At 37.4% G+C, this 20,721-nt stretch overlaps 1 protein-coding gene across 4 annotated transcripts in view; it reads left to right on the top strand.

Moving 5' to 3' along the window:
- Positions 1–20,721, top strand: part of rxraa (retinoid X receptor, alpha a) — a 170,072-nt gene that overhangs the window by 40,039 nt on the left and 109,312 nt on the right. The window contains exon 1 of one of the 4 annotated variants that reach the window (XM_082141954.1): positions 13,840–14,091. The exons of 2 other annotated variants lie outside the window; for them this stretch is intronic. In XM_082141954.1, the coding sequence (XP_081998080.1) occupies positions 14,064–14,091 (28 nt within the window). In that variant the 5' untranslated portion in view covers positions 13,840–14,063. Of the gene's footprint in view, positions 1–13,839; positions 14,092–20,721 lie in introns of those variants that run through there. One more of the 4 variants, XM_082141956.1, reaches the window with a different exon arrangement.

The raw sequence follows: 20,721 nt of genomic DNA, 5'->3' as shown, positions 1-20,721 counted from the left end.
AAGATTTTTTTTTTTTTCTAAACGTTGTTTTGTTTGGACCCCATTGACTTTCATTGTATAGACAAAAACACGTTCACATTCTTCAAAATAGTCAATAATGACATAATGATAATTTTCTGGTGAACTATCCCTTGCCATAGCTCCTTGTTGCTCAAACGTGCGTGTCTTTTTGGCAGCTCGATGAACAGCCAAGCTGGTTTGAGATCGGCATGAGGGGAACTCTACATTGCCTTAGCGTTTTCACTCTTCCTTTTGTGTTTGCTGGCAAGCCAGAGCCGAATCACATTAACACAACAGAGGGAATCAGTCATATTAAGCCATCTTGCTGTCACTTGCTTTAGAAGCTCAGCTCCTCTCTCCTAAGCAAGCGTGTCGAGACATAAGATCCATGTAAAATATGATTTGAATGAGGAGCTTTATTTTGTCTTTTTTCCCTGCTTGTCATTTATTTTTTTGTGGGCTTGTTTATCTTTCTCTTTTTCTGGGTCACGGTCCCACCGGGCTTACGCTGCGTTATTTAACCATATTTACAGGTGCTGCCACCAGCTAAATTTTGATTTAAAGTCTGTTTGTGTGACGTAATGACCGCAGGCACCTCTAAATGCAGTTAGCCCAGTTTTTCCCAGCATGCTTACGAGAATAGTGGGAAAAAAACATGACATCATTGTTTTAGTTTGAGCAAACGCAAGGTGACAGAGACAACTTCACAGGCCCTGCTGATTGCCACCTGATCAAACTCTCAGACGGGATGACAGTGTAACTGCTGCAGAGACCTTACATATGCAGATTTTCTGCAATTCAACTGGCTTTATTTGTTTCAGGATCCAAAACCACTCCGTAGAAGCAAAAAAGCATCTGTCAGAGCATGTCTTGGGGGAGAATATTTATGTAGTATAATTTATCATATGTTTAAACTGGCAGCCTCAGTTTATGAGCTCAGATATGCTTCTCTCATTATAGATGAAGACATTTCAGTATTATAAAGCGTTACAGACTTTATTTAGTCCTTTTGGCTATTTACTATTTGCGATCCGTTGGCTTTATTCTCCATGAGATGTTGAAATTACCTCAGAAAACCCTTTCTGGCTGCATGAATTCTTAAATGGCCCAAATGAGATCAAGAATATCTGGGAGGGAAAGTAGGTCTATATGCTCTTAAACCGAGAGGTTGAAGGCTGGGTTTTCTGAAGAGCTGTGCTCAAGTTCATGGCAGGACTGGGGATATGATTGACAGCCTCTCTTTCCTTTCATCTCAGATTTCACAGATGCATTTGGGTGTTTCAATGTCAACACATCTTTATTCCGAGCCTATCTGGCACCCACCACCTCTCCATCTAAATATTATCCTCAAGCTACAAATTGGCATTCTGGGACAGTTATTTCACTCAGCCAGGATTCGTCTGTGAATGGAAAGCCTTTGAAAAGTTTTTCCTCTGCCATTGTAAAGAAAGACGTGTTCGTCTTCCCTTATGGAGTCGCTGTTTAATGTCACTAATTTTGATATGGCCAACAGAAGTCTTCAGAGATGTTCTTTTGATATTATTGCAAAGAAACACAAAGGAGGTTTAGTGACATTGTTAACTCTCTAGGTTTCACCAGTTTGTGGCAACAGTGGCTGTGTCCGAAGTACTTACTTTGCAACCATTATAAAAGTATGTTATATAGGGCCCTATCTTGCACCCAGCGCAATTGACTTTGTACACCGACGCATGTATCATTCCTATTTTGCACCCGCGCAAAGCGCGCTTTTCCCTCCACAGAAGCACGTCGCTAAACTAGGGAATGAACTTGCGCTCCCAGGGGCGGTTCAGCGCAAAAAAGGAGGCGTGTTCCGGCGCAAACGTTCCTTCATGCTATTTTGATGGTTTAGAAAACAATTGCGCCACTAACCAGGAAAAAATAGTTTAAAGTCAGTGGCGCGGTGCGCATATGCTATTTTAAGGGCGCATGCTTGGCCATAATCAATGTAGCGTGTGCACAACGCGCATACACTTTGATTCTCTCATCTACACAGAAGCAGCAGTTTTCATTTTTGCAAATCATACATTATTACGATAGATAGATAGATAGATAGATAGATAGATAGATAGATAGATAGATAGATAGATAGATAGATAGATAGATAGATAGATAGATAGATTTAGACAATTTATTATAAAAGCATACATCTAGCTTACACATTTACCCAAATTATCATACGCCTGTTTAAAGGTAGGGTAGGTAATCATTTTTCTAAAAAAAAAACATTCCAAATTTGTTTAAACTGTCTTTATATACCAATACATAATTAAAATGTAAGTACTCTGAAAAAGAAAATATAAAAATCGAGTGACTGTAGACCTTTTAATCTGCAATAAACACAGCTCATTATTTCCATTCACTCCACCCCCTCCCTTCTGAGCTCCTTCCAAAGCCACGCCCCCAAAACACATGAACGCGCGACGCCAAACGCTCAGGCTGGAACAAGACGCATTTATTACCTGAGACGAGTGGAGAGGAAGGAGCGCAGTACATACAGTGACATCATGTCAGAATCACATGTAATAAAATTCCTAACTTTATCACTATGAATATAAACAAATAAGATTTCTTTTAGTACTCACTATCAAGCTAGCATATCGATAATGGTAAAGTTTCATTCGGTAACGAGCTATATTTATAAGGCAAAACTAAAAACAGGTTGCATTGATACACGTTTTTCCATTACCATCAGTTACACTGTGATGAAGATGAATTTCGTGTAAGATTCATAACATATACGGTGTTTTGCATGTAAGAGTTTCCATGATGAAAACATTGTTGACTCTAATGAAGACTAACGTACACTCCGAGTCCGGAGAAAAGTACCGCATCGTCGGCTCGAGGACAGGTCCGGGGTTGAGGGCGAAGCAGAGGAGGTCGTTCAAGAGTGCGGGCAGGGTCCGAGGAAGTAGTTTTTGCCTTGTTTGCCTTCGCTGACTGCATATGCAGGTGCTTTGAGCTGAATATTTCCGGGAACGGTGACATGTGATGAGTGCACGCCGGGCAGCGCGCGCAGTGGGGCTCGGGGCGGGCACGAGACATGAAGGCATCTGATTGGTTCTTTACATTCGCACCGAATGGCAGTGATTGGTCAGAGTTTTTACTGTCCTGCAGCTGCTACAGAGGTCTGATTTTTTTCATTCCTTTTTCTAAACACATAATGTATTGACTACTATCAGGATGGAAGGACCATTTCACCCAGTATAAAAAAAAGTGTTTCTGAACAGGATTACCTACCCTACCTTTAACCGAAGTTAATTTGGGTGGGTTTCTCCATTTCAATGTAACTTCTCTCTTTTACGGCCGTGACGAGAGCGTTGGTCTCCTTGGCTGTGAACCGCTCCTGGAGCGCGCCTGGCAAATCCGCCGTTACAATAGCAATCCGCTATGGAAAAGCGCGTCTGCTCTTAAAGGGAATGTGAGATGACGCTCTGATTGGTTTATTTCACGTTACGCCCAAACCACACCTATGAATAATGAAGCTACTTCAGACCAACCCATTTTAGATTTGCGTCGGGCGCAAGAGTCATTTATCCCGGCGGGGAAATAGCAACAGCGCCCAAGACCCGCCCACAAAGTTACTTGCGCTTTGCGCTTGACACTTGCGTTTCAGATCGTTAAAATAGGGCCCATAGTGTGAATGTGTGTAGTATGAATGTGATCTGGACATACTACATTCACCATGTTGTCATTATCATGTGATAATGACAACATGGCTAATGTAGTCTCTTCACTCCCATTCATAAATTCTCTCCCGTGGCCACATGTGATAGTAAAGTGTCCATCGTATGTACACCTCAGAATTTCACCAGAAGAAGTAGGTCATCACGGTAGTTTTTGCCAATCAAGTCTCACCCTACAAATTATATTTTTTCCTCTCTTAAATTCAATTTGAGAGATGTTAAAATAGGTTACAGTAGGTTCCACATATTTTAAAGAAAATAAATGGAGATTTTGATTTCATTGATTGTCTTTTCCATTTAGGTGATCAGGGGTGTGTAACTGAATGTGATTCTTAAAGAATTTCGTAATTTGTGGAATTTAGGAAACGGAATATGGGAAATTATCTGGTGGTCTGCTGCTCTCGGATCTGAAGTTTGAGTTATGGAAAGAACTGATAGGAGGGGTTCAAGAACTTCTGTTCTCTTTTCCTCAAGGTTCTTCTTTCTTTCCAACCCCTCCCCTTCATTTGAGTTTTTCTGCAGGGTGTTTTTTCAAGTGGTGGATGGGGCATTGGCTTGCGGATGGAGAGGAAAGGGGTTAATGGTGTTTGCAACAGTTCAGGCTTCCCCTTGAAGTAGGAGACAGTGGAAGGAAGTGTCCAGATTTATGGCTGCATGATTTGGCCATGGCAGCTGTTTTCACTGTGGCGGTTGACCAGAAGTAGATAGAGAGAGTGAGAGAGACTCAACAAGAGAGAACAGGCAGTGAAGAGTATAAATCACAATAGGAAAGTGGCTTGAGATGTAAACAGACAGACAGCCTCACCTACACATACAGATGATAACTGTTTTAGAGCACAGACTGGTTGAATTATACCATAACCAGTCATTAAAATTAATATATGCACATTTGCACTTATTTTATTGATTCATTTTCAAAATGCCTATAAATGTTTCACACATCAACTTAATTTAGATTTTTTTTTCAAAGTAGGAATTACAAATAATTACAGAAAAAAAGCAAGTAACACTGAATTTAAACATGAACATTTGAAGTAGAAAGACTAAACTAGTATTGTCTTAAACGTACTGCAATAATCTTATAGTAAAGTTTTATACAACTTTGAAAAATGTAATCATTTTTGCAGACCTAAACACAGAATGACAAAATTATATATATTTCCTGTTATGAGGTCTTTGTTGTTGACTGTAGTAAAATAGAAATTAAAGAATCAATTCTCAGTTCATTGTGTTGGTATTATAAGCCAGCATTGGACACAGCCATGTGTTTAGTTGATTGTTTTGATTAATATGAGGCAACAGTAAGTAATTTGGCAAGTATTGCTCTTACCCCAAGTGGTTTGTGTTTTCTAGTCTGGTCTTACACAGGAAATAATGTCTGCCTCAGTCTGCTTGAGTGCATTATCATGTACATCAAGTGTTTATATACCGAAATGCATATTTCAGTTAGCATTTAGTGAGTGCGAAGTGTCTTAAACTTGTACTTTTTGCATTGTGATGACAATTAAAACTTTTTATTGATAAATAAGCATCTGGGGTAAACAAATCAAGCAAATCAAGGACCAAGATTTATTTAAAATGAAGCACTTTTTGAGAATTCAGTGGGTTTCTTCAGAATCCTTTAATTACATCATCACTCTCCGGCTCTGTCGCCCAGGGAAGCTCATTTGCAGCGAACCCATAGTGATTCAATGATGTGACCGTTGTGTACTCAAGAGCGCCTCTCTCTGCGGTTTGTGTTTTTCCAGCTGAAGTCCAGCAGAGCTCAGCTTTCCCCCAGCAGAGATGAAAATAAATCATTCGGGGAAAACGTATGTGTTGCCTGCATCCCCTGTAATGGGGCTCATAGAGCCACAAAGTCTGTCCCTTTTTGTGTATTTATGCACAGTTATATGCTATTTTGTAGTGTAAATCGCATGATCACACACAAAATGCAATGAGATGATGTGTTGTGAGTACCTAAATTATGCACTTGCTAAAGGTTATAATGTTGGAGACTTTGGAAACAAGACAGAACTATAGAAATGTGATTAAACACTATATCATCACCCTACATTGTGTTTGAATATTTATTTTGGGCACTTGTATTGACTTGGATTCCGGTAACATGCTAATGCTAATAGTGCCACCAAACGAGCAGATTTGAAACATAATTTTTTCAGTGGAAAGCCTTTATTTAAAGTAACTGTGAAATCAAAATGGACAATTCTTGTTTTTTACGGAATATTCCAGTATTTGTTTTAAATGAATTACCCGTGCACATCGTAGTTTTTTTAAATCATGTGCCCTCGTAATATTTAATAAAAATAACTGACTCTCCCTCTTGCAATCATCTCCTCTGATGTCGTGTTTACAGGCGTGAGGGCGGGACAACCTGTCACTCACATGACATCACAGCCAATAGCAAACAACTATTAGAGGGCTATAAGAACCCATAGGAAAATATTGAGGGAGCCACTGGTGAATTAGTCTTCCGGGCTTAGATTTCATACCTGCCGCACTTTATAGGGAATAAAAGTATATCGCAACTTCCATTTCATGCTGTTACCAGCCTTTGAAAATTTGCACACCTATAGTCTTGTCGACTAAATGCAACCAAGAAAGCAGAATTGTTTCCTAAACTAGATTTCATAAAAAATATTCTTCTTTATCATAGTGACCTCATATTTCACATAGCCTACATTTGTCTTGCGATTGTCTACATTCCAAACACCCTAGTCCCGTTCCTTGCCTTCCAGTGAGAGTTTCCTTCTTTCCGGGTGAAAATAGCATCTATTCAGGTTGGTGAGTATCGGACTCTGAGGAGAAAATTATTCCCATTTCTTTGCCTTGGCAATAAACCGAGATGTCAGATATTTATCACGTTGCCAATTTGAATGTAGCCAATATCTGTGTAATGGGATTTAAAGCTTGATGTATGCCAGCGTTGTGGTGGATCCCTGCAGTGGAGCCCTCACTTGCTCCAGCAGAGCGATTGTGATGTAATGCCTCAATATTGATAACTGCCCTCAGAGCAGTGGACTCTAATTGCCTATGAAAATATTGAGCTGTAGGGCCGTCATTTCATCTCTTCTCCTCTCAATTCAGCTGCTCTCCATCGCCTTGTCATCTCCGCTGCACGATCGCGAGATAAATCCACCGTTTCAAACGGATTCCAGCTTGAATGAAAGCCCCCATAGCGATGAAGCCGTCTAAACAGTCTCTTCGCATTCAGTGGTATTAGAGCAATCTGGGTATTTTTCCTCATGCGAAATCATCTCATCTGCTTTTTGATTCTCTGACCACACATTGGAAGCTGCATGTGGTTGTCAGTCATTTTGATGTGCTTTAATGTGTGGTCTACTATGAAAAGCCTCTACATTTGAAATGTGAGATTATGCTACAGTTTTAAATCAGTCTTCTAAATTTTCGTTTACTATTTGTAGCAGTAATTCTGTATAGAAATACATTTCTGTGCTGTATTTGGGCACACTTGTTACTTAAAATTTGAATGAATTTCACTGCATCGGATCAAAAAATATTGAACCAAAGTAGCATCTGCAGTCAAATCATGCTAGAGTTTGCTGTTGTAATATTAAGTACACTGTAGGTGAGCTTGATATAACCCAAGTGCAGTATTTATTAACTTCCAATGTGAACAGATACAAAATAAACAGACTTGACTTTTCTTGAAACTCACCAACAATGGTTAAAGGGGAAATACTGACTAAACAAGAAACACCTGTGAACAATCAATACAATGAACCAATGACAACATAACAGGAGACTTGGGAAACACATGACAAGATCACACGAGGACAAGGGAATCACATGACAAACTATTAAACATGAATATGAAACCAAAACCAAAACTATACATTACAGATGTCTGGATATTTTATTTTAATTTTATTGTTGTCTTAATTTTGAAAATAACTTTTGTAACTTTAAATCTGGAAAAAAAAAGTGTAATGATTCTATATTCCTTTAAAATAAACAGATTTAAAATATTTTATAACCCACTTTGTTTAATATTTAAGCAGTGACTAATTTATAACAAAATAGCATTTTTAGCATTTATAACTAAAATAACTAAATGAAAGTAACTATATACACTACTGTTCAATTGATCAAAAGTGACAGTAAAGACTTTTATAATGTTACAAAAGATTGTTATTTTAAACTATCTATTTATCAATGAATCTTGGAAAAAAAAATTATAACCGTTTAATATTAAGCAACTGTTTTCAACATCAATACTAAGAAGTGTTTCTTGAGCAAATCAGCATATTTGCATAATTTCTGAAGGATCATGTGACACTGAAGACTGGAGTAATGGTAATGAGAATTCAGCTCTGCCATCACAGGAATAAATTACATTTTAAATATATTCTTTCTGACCCTAAACTTTTGAACTGCAGTGTACATACAGTATATTTGTATATATAATCTGATATCTAATGCTATAACATTCATACATAAATTTCCTTAATTGTCCAGATACTTCATGTGCATGTCAAGTTCCCTGTTCCTTGGCACAAGCCAATCTGAAGAGGAAGTCAGCTTCTTTTGCAGTGTCTTCAGAAATCACTCTGACCCCATGTGAGGAATTTGACCCATTCTGCTTTGCTGCTGACCACAGAGAATCCCTCAGGCTGAAAGAGGGGAAGAAGTCCAGCTTTTTACCCTTCTTCTTTTTTTTTTTTTAACAGGCCTCCAGGCTCTTCCTCTCTCCATCCTTTACTATGGTTTTCTGTATGTCTATGTGCAGTTTGTACATCGGTTAGCCTCACTGGAATGTGTGTGTGATCAACCTTGGATTGGATTTCTCGATATCTGGAATCCGTGCAAATCAGTTTTGTTCCAGATAAAAAAAAAAAAAAGATTTTATAATCCAACATCTTCAGGCTTCATCTCATCTCTTTTATGTAGGTTGGGAAAAGATTTATATTTCCTTATGAATCTCGTGCTGTGAGGAACCAGGTCCCCATAGTAACGGCAGAATGGCATCAGTGCAAACAGCCATTATGGATGAGCGTGTTGCAAACGCTCGAGCACAATGGTGACCGAAAGGACCGTGTTCCATTTATCATGACGTTTGAGACCTGAAAGAGAAACTGTCAATGTTACCTCGGCGGAGGTCGTCACGGCGATGTCCCCCCAAGGCCTGGACGCATTATTCAAACGCGAAGAATCCAATAGAGATGCCCCACTATAAACACTTGCACGTGAAGATGGTGAGAGAGAATTGGTCTTGAAGTGAGAAGCCCTAAGAGACCCAAAACACAATTTGGAGATTTATATGTGGGGAGGTCAGGGGTCAAGCAGCCATTAATCAAGGCCAAAGAAAAGGATTAAATAGCCAGGTCTCGCGGGCAGATGAGAGACAGGCTGATTGAGGCGTTTAAAAGAGTGTGTTGTGTCTGTCTTAGATTACAGAGTGCGAGCCGTAGGCTAAACATCCATCTGAACCACGGCAGAGTGCTTACACTCTATAATCAGCAGGCCAAAGGACCTCTACAGTGGGCAGGCATACATCACAAAATCCCTCATGGAGCGCACAGGGAAAGTCAGTGGTACTGCAGTTTAGAAAAACTCTTTCTTATTTAGAAAAATATTTATTATTATCATTTTTGCGCACTATGGTACTTGAACAAAATCTTCCTAAAGTACAGCGGCCCCAAAACTATATTTCATTTGTTAATTTATCTTCTGTTGTGTCCGAAGGTTAGTACTAAATGAAAAAATGTAATATATATATATATATTACATTCATATATGTATGTATGTATATATATATTTAAACAAAATAAGAAAAAATTTGGACATCTTCATCCTGTTCAAATATATGTGTGTGTATATGTATGTATATATATATAGAGATAGAGATAGATATGCTTGAATAGTATGTGCTCTTTAAAAAAATAATTGTCACTTGTTTTGACATTTTATTATCTATCACAGTGACATTCATACATTATAAAGCAAAGCTTAAGTGTCCAAATATTTTAGTGGCCACTGTAATGTGTCATCACCAGAGCTGTATGATGTACAGGAGGTGCTTTCAATTTGGTCTTGTTCAGAGACGTGACCGCACATAGCGACGGCCAATTTCACATTTACTTGCTATGTTCTCGCTGATATTTCCAGGGCATTGTTGATTATCATTCTTACATCTATGTAAAATAAGATTGAAATTATAATAATTTGCATTCGCTGGTTGCTTGAGATTGCTTGCGCCGTTTCTGGAGTGGTGTTACGCAAAAAACACCCTCCAGCTGTGCCTCCGTAGGAAATGTTACAATCGAGCCGTGCTTCGGATAATAATCATCATTTATGCCATCGTTCTGCTTCAGATAACTTACAAACTTGTATGTAGAGCACATAAACGTACAAATACAAGTTTGTGCCATGGCTCGTGGTTTATGTCATCACCCACCATCATTGATTTATAGGTTCATATGGTGTCCAGAAGCCGTAACATACATCAACAGACACTAACATGCCTCATTTGTACAGTTCATAGAGTGACCATAACTACAGACACATTGCTCTTTCCTAATATGGGTGGTGGTGGCGCAATGGATAAGACACATGCCTTTGGTGTGAGAGACCCGGGTTCGAATCCACTGTGAGACACCAATGTGTCCCTGAGCAAGACACTTAACCCCTAGTTGCTCCAGAGGCGTGCGACCTCTGACATATATAGCAATTGTAAGTCGCTTTGGATAAAATGAATAAATGTAAAATGTAAATGTAATATAGATTGTCTCCGTGCTGTGCAACTCATAAAAACTTGTCACAATCTGAGTGAAAGTTGCACATGAACTCACGGACCACGGCGAATGTGAAAATCTGCATAGAACAAAAACTGCCAATACTGGTTAAACTACCTGGTGGTGAGACTTTTAGTCTGTGTGACACCCGGAGGGCGTGAAGGGGAAAAAACACACACCACAGTGTCCCTCACATCCACGCACCCTCATCTGAGCCCAGTCACGGCCGCTTTAGGTTTATTGCACAGCATAGACAAACGGCTTTGATCTCTAATGCGCAGTGCGCTGCATTAATTATGAATCATTCCCCCAGCCGAACTGCGGAGAACACCTTCAAACACTCAGCGAGCGATGCAGTGTTTTCGTAGGCCCCCAGGTTGGCTCCAGGACCGCATGTATATATACATTTATCTGCATGAACAAAATAAGAGAGCTTTGCAAAAAAACTTCTGCCGTGCCTCAGAAGTATTCTGCTTCTGGACGGCCGCCAACATTTTTTAGCCCACGGTTACTCATGCTGCTAGGAATTCTCATATACATCACCAAAAGCCTCTTCCATGTGCGCGCTATTCGCAACTCAGCGGACAGATCCCCGGCAAGCTAAGACAGCTGTGTGAAGTAACGATAAAGCTGTGCGACGATATCCAATTGACCGGGTGTAATATTGGATAAATGACCTAGTTCTCTCTGGGCTAATACAGATCCTGTAGTGCCTCATGCTGCTGTTGAAAACCGGCTGCAAGGCCTGTTCCCTAGTGGCAGAGTCGGATTCATCTGGAACAGATACATTGATTCATTTTTATTTAGTGGACAGGGATATGAATGACAGGAGTTTTTTTTTTTTTTTTTTTTTTTATGGTGAGGTTGTATGCATAGTTTACTGTAAACACATGCAAATAAATCAGTATTTGTAAAGTATTGTTTTATCACTTCCCTCATCCTGCAGAAAACAAGGACACCACAACACAGCCATGACAAGATATGATATCCATGACCTCTTTACGTAATCGCTCCAAGCTCTTAATGCATCTCATTGTGTGGACAACTAGAATAATCATATAATCCAAGCTAAAGTATAAAGAGGATAGATTTAAATAACATCCTATGTTAACCCCTTAAGTGCCCCCCCCCCCCCCCCCCCCATTTTTTGGAAATGCACATTCCGAACTTAAATGGTTATATTTCAAGAATGCTTTGGAATATAGACGTAAGATTGGTCTTGTTTTAAAGAAGACATTTGGCAGATTGTTGTTGAAGTGAAATAAATTAAGAAAGTGTAACAGAAAAAAAAAGTTATAGAAGTTTGAGTTTATGAAAATGTCCAATGTAAACATTTTATTATTCATATTTTATATAAAATATATATTTTCAAAACATGTTGGACTCTAAAACTGCAAGAAAATTAAAGCCAAAAATAATAATTGTAAATTGTAAATAATAATGCAGCTGAACAATTGTCACTGAAGACATCCAATATGTCACATACATTACATTAATAAATGTGTAATAAAATTACATGAAAGTAAAAAAAGATATGGTGACACATTGACGCATGACATTAATTTAATTTGTAATTTTTATTCCAATATGTCACATACATTACATTAATAAATGTGTAATAAAATTACATGAAAGTAAAAAAAGATATGGTGACACATTGACGCATGACATAAATGTTATTTTTATTTTTTATTTTTTATTCCAATATGTCACATACATTACATTAATAAATGTGTAATAAAATTACATGAAAGTAAAAAAAAGATATGGTGACACATTGACGCATGACATAATTTTTTTTTTTATATGTCACATACATTACATTAATAAATGTGTAATAAAATTACATGAAAGTAAAAAAAGATATGGTGACACATTGACGCATGACATAAATTTTTTTATTTATTTTTTTTGCTCACAAGCCACAGTGGCTAGTGGTTTTCCAAAGTTACTAGCCACTCAGCATTTTCACTGGTCACAGTTTTACATCAATACCATGGGAAAAATATAGATAGGCTATATAGATATTTTTTATATTATCTCATAATTTGGCAGCAGGTAAATTAGGCTGCTGTCACTTTAACACCTGACGCACAGATCCATTATACTGTTACACGTGTTTTCTTTCTCAACTGTTTACGTTCACTTAAAACATAACTGACTGTGTTTACGTGAATACTCGTCAAGACCACCATTTTGACATTATTTTATGTATCAGATATTTCAGTATAGCCTGTATCGAAAAATATATTTTTGACATTACATTGCACTTAGTTTATTATTTCAGATTAATTTTTAAAGTCCCCCTGTTGTCAATAATTGTATCCCTTTAAACTTATCTTTGATCACAAAAATGACATTTAAAAAAAAAAATCCTGTGAAAAAAAATTATTCATGCCGCCTCCACTCACTCATACAGGCTCGTTCTCATCTACAAGTCGATGTATCAGAATGGTAATGTGTTTTATGTATCGCTCTCTACAACGTCGGACACATAGGCCTAACGGTAATTACTATGATTAGCCTTTGGCTTGACTACGTTATCAAACAGCTAATAATGTGTTGCTAATGTTACACAAAACATGTTCCCATTCGCCATCTCAGAGTCACACAGCTGCTTTCTAAAAATCAGCATCCTTAAAAACGTTTTGAACAACTCAGAACATCAGTGGTGAAAGGCATAGTTTATCATAACATTGTATTATACATAATTCACCTGCTATATTGCTAAATGTACCCGATTTATCATGTCAACAAAACAATATACCGGGATAACCAGCTTCACAGCAGTTAATGATATGCTCACGCTAACATGATTAGTTACAAGGTACTGTAGTTTCTGATGTAAGAAACACCAGCTATTTCATTTGTTTTCATTGCAGTTTTAAGGAGAAAATACCCCACAAGGTGTTAACTTATGTATTTGCATGCACATGGTTTGTCTTAAAGCATGTTAAAAACACCACATAGACATATAAACAACATTAAAAACGTGATTTTCACCACAGGGGCTCTTAATTGAAAAAATATATTATATTATATATAAAATTCAACCAGCCAAAGTGGCTAGTAGGAGTGATTGCATTACACACCACTGTTAAAATCCTCCCACATTTGGCGGGTGTTAATGTCAAGCCCTATATATATCCACAAATATATATATATATATATATATATATATATATATATATATATATATATATATATATATATAATTATTATTTTTTTGCATACAATGCTTCTTATTCAAGGAAACATTGTTTTTATTTTATTTTTTGTTACTAGCTTCCTCAAGGCTGTAGGCAGGCAGAGCGGCGCAGGAGGGGTTAACGTTCCCCTCACGCGTCGCTGCTAAATGTGCCCGCGTGAACGTCAGTGGGAGTCCCCTTTACTGGGTCCCTTTGCAGTAGTGTGGACTGGAGAGTTGTAGACAGAGCCGAGCAGAAGCGTGAACAAACAGAAGTAGTGCCATAAAGTGAACATTTGACACTATCGCAAAGCTTTTCACTTTTACCGCGTGGATCCGTCTTATACTGTCATCAGAGAGGGACGCCGACAGTTTACAACGCGCGCGCGTCAGCTGGCATGAGCTAACCGACCAGACATGGAAACCAAACCTTTCTTGTCATTGGGTAAGTTTACCCCCAGACTACTGAAAGATATTTATTTTTCCACTAGAGTTTCTTTGGTTTGCAAGAGAGAGTTGGAGAGTACAGTGTTTTACTTTTTGGTCTAGCATGAGGGAGGCAAAAACAAACGCTTTAAAAAAAGAAACATGGATCGCTCATTATCGACTCGGGCTGTATTGAAGGGTTACATTCGTGGCGAATGGAAAGCATGTAATCATAATCAATAATGCCCAACAGTCAAGTGCATGGTGTGGATCAGGACATTTGTTTTTAAATCAAACTAAAGGTAAACACAAAAGTTGGGCGTGCAAACGAGGTGGCACGCGCTCGGACAGTGACACCTCATTCAGTATCGCGCCTACTCCTTAAATGTTTTAATCTTGATATGCGGTATGATTTAACATTGATAGTGTCGTGTTTTTAAGGTTGTGTTGCAGAGTTGAAGCTCATGCAATCTTATACGTGCAGGTATTGGATTCTCGCGCATCACTTGTATCACTTTCCTAACGTTAGCTGAAAAACAGAAAAATGCAGACGTGTGTGTGTAGGATTTTTCGTATTTACTAACGCAAAGCAACATCGCGCATCAGTCAAAACAATAGCGAAAAATATACATTCCTTTAGTTTGAATTCGTTGGACGTATGTAAGAATTCATTAAACAGCTTTGCCATGCTACTGAAAGAAAAAAGTGGGTTAGCTTCAGCGAATGTTTTTGTTTTTCATCTGTAAATGAATCTTTACTTGCAGAAAGCACACATTTGATCAATTTCCTTGCACTTTGGTCTCAAATAACGTTAATCCCGCGAGCTGAGAACCGTTTGTGTATGAGAGAGTTTAGTTGATGCGTGATTCGGTTATGAACTTGGACAAACTTTGGCGTTTTCTGTGAAGTGGAGTAGTTTACTGAGGAAAGTGACAAATAATTTCATTTGAAATCTATTTATTGTGACTAGATTTAATAACAAAATCACTCTGTGTCCGAGGAACAAACGTTGCGGGTAATTCAAAATGTTCTTTTTTTTAATCGACGGCTGAGGAGAAATGTAGGTGTGGTTTCCATATGATGTTATCCCATCATATTAAAGAAATAGTTCCCAAAAAAAAAAAGAAAAAAAAATGTTGTTTTTATTTACTCATCCTTATGATGTTCCAAACCTGTGTTACTTTCTGTCTGTGTATCACCAAAATTGAATTTGTGAAGAAATTTCTGTCTGCTCTTTTCAATGTAACAAGTGAATGGGATCTGAGACTGTCAAGATTCATAAGACACAAAAGCACCATAAAGTTATCATAAAAATAGTTTAAATGAATCATATGCTGTTTTCCAAGTCCTGTGAACTGAGTTGAACAGACTGAAATTTCTACCGAAGTTGTTGTTAACTAAAAATCTTCTTCTCTATCGAGATGTTCACTGTTGAAACCTGATCATCAAATCAGTGAATTTGGTTTTGTGAACTAGAACTGATGATTAATTAAAAAATGAAACTCAAAACAACAATTCATTCACTAATCGGACATTGCTACTCTCACAACTCTTTTCATTTTGATTTTCATCAAGAGCTGGTGCAGACATCCATAATGTCATAAAATCGGTCTGTATGACAAAATTATTATCGCTTTAGAAGACATGGAGAAGTGTACAAGTTTGCGTTTTTATGAAAATTTTGTGAGTTTTTTTTTATTTTTATGAGCTTGACAGCCTTCATTCACTTTTTTGAAATGAGTGTCCATATATTCTCAAACATTCATACATTCTTAAACATTAATATTCGTCCATATATTCTCAAAAGTTCATTACAATGAAGTAATGCAGATTTTAGAATGACATGAGGATGAATAAATGATGATAGATTTTCTTTTGTTTGTAAAACATATTCAAGGCACTGAAATATGATTTTCATGAAAAATGGTCTGTCTTTTTCTTTCTTTTTGTTTTAAGAAAAGATCTGAGCCTCTTAAATTCCAACGGTCGGTGTGTGATTATGAAATCATTGTGCAATTTGCAGCAGTAGAGATAATGTGATATCAGTGAGTGATGCCAAAAATAGACCAATAGGCAGGAGATATAGATAACGTGATATATAACATCTCAAAATAATTAATAACCTGGACGCAAAGCAGTTTTTAAGTCTGAGTATTTGCCTTGTACGTGCCTCTTACTCATGCATGAATTTGTGGTTTGGTAAATGAACATGTTCTTCAATAAATGATACACATTACTCTCTTATGCATATGAGTTTACTTGCCATGCATGGAGATTAGTTCAGCAGTCACACATGATTTAGTTATCATACTGTATACTGTAAGTTAGGTTGAATAACAAGCATGCTCTACACTTTCACTCGGTAGCTATAGGCAGGACTGTTAAATTGTTTCTGTAGCTCTTTCATGCGGGAGTCGTGTTACACCTTGAATACATCATCACCCCACCGGTTCATTGAGATGAGAGACAGCAGGAATGCCGGGCTTCCCAAAACCCCCGAATGTTCCCAGCACAGTACCAGAAAAACCACAGAGCTAAGCAACATAATAGACTATTTGTGAAGGTGTGTTTAGGCTTCTCATGTGTGTTTTTATCTTGGGAAATCTGGATGTAAAAGCTGAAATTAATTTGTGGTTTTATAGTTATCATCTATTTCTGTAGGCATGTGTTTTAATTGTAGCACACAAAGATTTGTTAGTAAAACGTTCTTATTGGAGATGTGTGCTTTATGCGTCACGTAATCTGCACGGCTAATTTAGTCATTGTCATAAATCCTTGTCTTTTAAAAAGCTTTTGTTAAAATATTCAGATTTTATTAACCATAACTGGTTGTTAAACTTTAAACCCCTTTTTTTGTAAAAACAATAAGCCTGAGTAGATTTTAAATAAAAAAAATAATATATATATTAAAAGTATTTAATGTCAAAACAAAACTAAATAATAATTTAAAATAATTAAAAAATATATAATAAAAAAATAATTCCAATAACTTTGATAATTAAAAATTATTTTTATGATCATTTTTTATCTGTTATTTATGCTATATATTTTGTTTAACTTTTGGATGTACCTGATTGAGATATATTTTTTCTCTTTTAATAAGCATATTTACCAAAGCTTATCATGAAAGATGAAAAAAATCCTTACCTCAAGTTTCCAGCACAGGACATGTGGCTGCTTGCAAGCGAAGTGCTGTTTCCTGATGTCAAGCAGATGCACAGCTCTGACCTGCTAAAATCAAGACACATAATCATTTAAACATGAAAGATTACTTGTATTTACAAATGCTTTTGTGGAGGTAATTGAGCAGGGTTTCAAATTACAGCGCTAGTTATACTCGTGATGTTTTTGTTCTTTCCGCAGTGTGCAGAACAGGGTGGGTTTATTAACTTTTTTTTTTTCAGCCCAAGGGCACAGGTGCTAAATACCTCATATTTGTCTGTTTTTTTGCCTACAAGGATTTAATGAATCCTTTTATGGAAATCACAGAGGAAAGTACTAGGGACTGAAAGCTTGTATTGCATCATAAAAACATAAGTTATGGAAGTATTCTGCTTTGTGAAATCACTCCCTGTGTATCTGTAGTTCATTAATTGTGCAGATCCATAGGGTGGAGATGATTTTGTCTTTGGCTTTTAAAGGACCATAAAAGTAAACCACATTTAGTTCAACAAAAACAGTTTTTTAGGGGGTCGAGAGGAGGGTGAGGAGCTGTTTTTGATGGACAGGAGGTGTTTTTTTTCTCCGCCCCCATCTGTGAAGTTCATGGTCTTGATGAGAAAGTGACATTCATAGTTGAGGGGGGTGCATTCCTCTGTCAGCCGTAATTCAGGAACAAAGGTGGTGCTGGGCATGGGTACGGTTTAAAGAGCCTTGATTTGGGGGCTGGGTGGACTGTTTACCTCTTAAACCCATACAAGTTTTTTATTTATTGTTTAGGCAGGGCAGTTTTAGGTTTCTCGCCGGATGCTTTTTTGCCCCCTTTTGTGAACGACCTACAGCTGTCATTTTCACTATAAGTTTTAAAGAGAATATTAATAGCTTAAAGAGCTAGAGCTCCCAGTACATCTTTGGTTGATGTACAACTCCAGTGAGGTTCAAGTGTGGAGATCCACGCATCTCATTTTTTATGCTAGAAGGACACAATTCAAAAACGCATGTCCATGAGCTAGACCACTTGGGTAACGTCAAAGCTTTCTGTCATGATGATCAGTCCAAGGATGAGATTTAATTCAACCACGATACAGAGTTTCACAATCAGGTTACTGATGTGTGCCGAAATGGAGATCTAAAATGGTTGTTTATGATAGCCATGCGTCAAACCCTTGTTAATAATTTGTGAATTTTTCAGCCCCCGACCGTTGTGAGTGTTTTATCTTTAAGGGGAGCTGTGGACTATGAACCTCAGACGTTGACCTCCGCTCCCCATATGTTTTATCAGCTGGAGGATTTGCTTTGGACTTCTAGAATTGAGTTTTCACAACGTTACGACTGATGATAAACTAAAGCGGACGTTATACTCTGAACCTTCGCTTATACATTTATCACGGTCTGATAGGACTGATATTGTGCGCTTTATGTAAAAGTAACTGACGAGAGATAAGCATTTTTTATTTTTGTTGAATCAACTTGCCCTGGGTAAGTGAAGGTCATTCAGACTTCCCTAAGAAGCTTCATTTTACTGATATGATTGAAGCTTTTATATATATTTTTTAATTAAGTTGTTGGTCCATAGAACAATAATTAATTTTATTTTTAGCTTTCACTACTTATTAGTATGGATTATGAGAGAAAGAAATATGATCGAGAAATGTTGCGAAACAGATTCAAACCTGCATCCTCCGCATGAGCACCACAGCTAATGTGTCAGAGCATGTGATAACCATAAAGAGCTTTTTTCATGTATTGCACTACTGTTCAAAAGTTTGGGTTCAGTAAAAAAATGTATTTGCCTAAATAAAGCAGCACAGCTGATTTTAACTGATCGTAATAAGAAATGTTTCTTAAAGGTATAGTTCACCCAAAAATTAGTTTAAATTCATTACATAATTTACTCAACCTAAAGTTGTTCCAAACCTGTATGAGTTTCTTTCCTCTGCTGAACACAAAAGAAGATATTTTGAAGAATGTTTGTAACCAGACAGTTGATGGTAGCCATTGGCTTCTAGTAGGAAAAAAAAAAATACAATGGAAGTCAATGGTGGCCTACAACTGTTTGATTACCGGCATTCTTTAAAATATATTATTTTGTGTTCAGCAGAACAAAGAAACTCATACAGATTTTTCTTTTTTGGGTGAATTATCCCTTTAAGCACCAAAATACCATATTAGAAGGATTTCTGGAGGATCATGTGACACTGAAGTAATGAAAATGTAGCTTTGCCATCACAGGACTAAATTACATTTTAAAAATAGATTTAAATAGAAAACTGTTATTTTAAATTGTCATAATATTTAACAATATTACTTTTTTTTACTGTATTTTTTATAAAAAGAATTCTGCCTTGGTGAGCATAAGAGACTTCTGTAAAAAAGCATGACGTTTTACAGAGTCAACTTTAGAATGGTAGTGTGTGTATATAACAAAAAAAAAAATGAAATTGCTGGTCTTTTGGAAACAAAATCAGCACTTAACTGTCAAATACCTGAAAATTTGAATACAAACATGGACTCTTTGCATGGAGTCAAATTAAATTCTTCTTGATGTGCAGCCTGAATCAGAATCCCACCGTGTCGGTTCGTTGACCAGAGGAGAACTGGCCCACCGACTGAACCTGGTTTCTCCCAAGGGTTTTTTCCCCCTTCATTCTGTCACCTGATGGAGTTTGGATTCCTTGCTACTGTCGCCTCTGGCTTGCTTAGTTGGGGACATGTATATTCAACAATATTATTGAGTGTACTGACGATGTTGAATGAGAACTGAACTGAGCTGGATGATAACATCATTTTTTGCAGAACTGCTTTATAGATGAAATGAACTAAATTAATAATTGAGGATCTTTACAACGGAACTGAATTCAGCTGAACAACAGCCGAAATGCATCATTTTCCTGTTATCACTGTTAAGCTGCTTTGAAACAATATAAATAAAGGTGACTTGAGTTGACTTGCGGTGGTTCGGTCAAAAAGCAGATTTTCTCAGATAACCGCTTTGGGGTAAATGGAGTGCTGTTTAACACCTCACTAGGTGCTAGCCAGCGACAGCGCCTAATACGTGCTGTGGCTACACAGGAAGTCTTTTTTTATATATTTATTCACTGCAAACGTGTGTGAGGTTTCGCATGCACACGCTTTAGAGTAGGTTTCAGCCAATGAATCAATATTGCATCTGGCGCCCCTCGGTTCTCTTCTTCAGTACTTTTAGTTTCTTGCTATTTACCAAATGCTTTTTAATCCAAAACAGGCACGACTTTATGAATCTCAAGAGACATGTAAATTGCTGGCCAAACGCTTGGCGACGCAACACTATCACACCCAGTCAGAACTATATGTTGTTTAGTATATCGTTATGTGAAATGGGATTTTGGACCAATGAATTCAAGGCTGTTTGGGACTGATCCTGTACCCTCTTGAGTCAGAACTGCAGGCCATTAACCATAAGCAACTCTACAGTGTAGAATTCATATTCCAGCACAGTGACATTAGCCTT

This window comes from Leuciscus leuciscus (assembly GCF_965113295.1).
Source record: "Leuciscus leuciscus genome assembly, chromosome: 16".
Lineage (NCBI taxonomy): Eukaryota > Metazoa > Chordata > Actinopteri > Cypriniformes > Leuciscidae > Leuciscus > Leuciscus leuciscus.
This window is presented reverse-complemented; position numbering and strand designations above follow the sequence as displayed.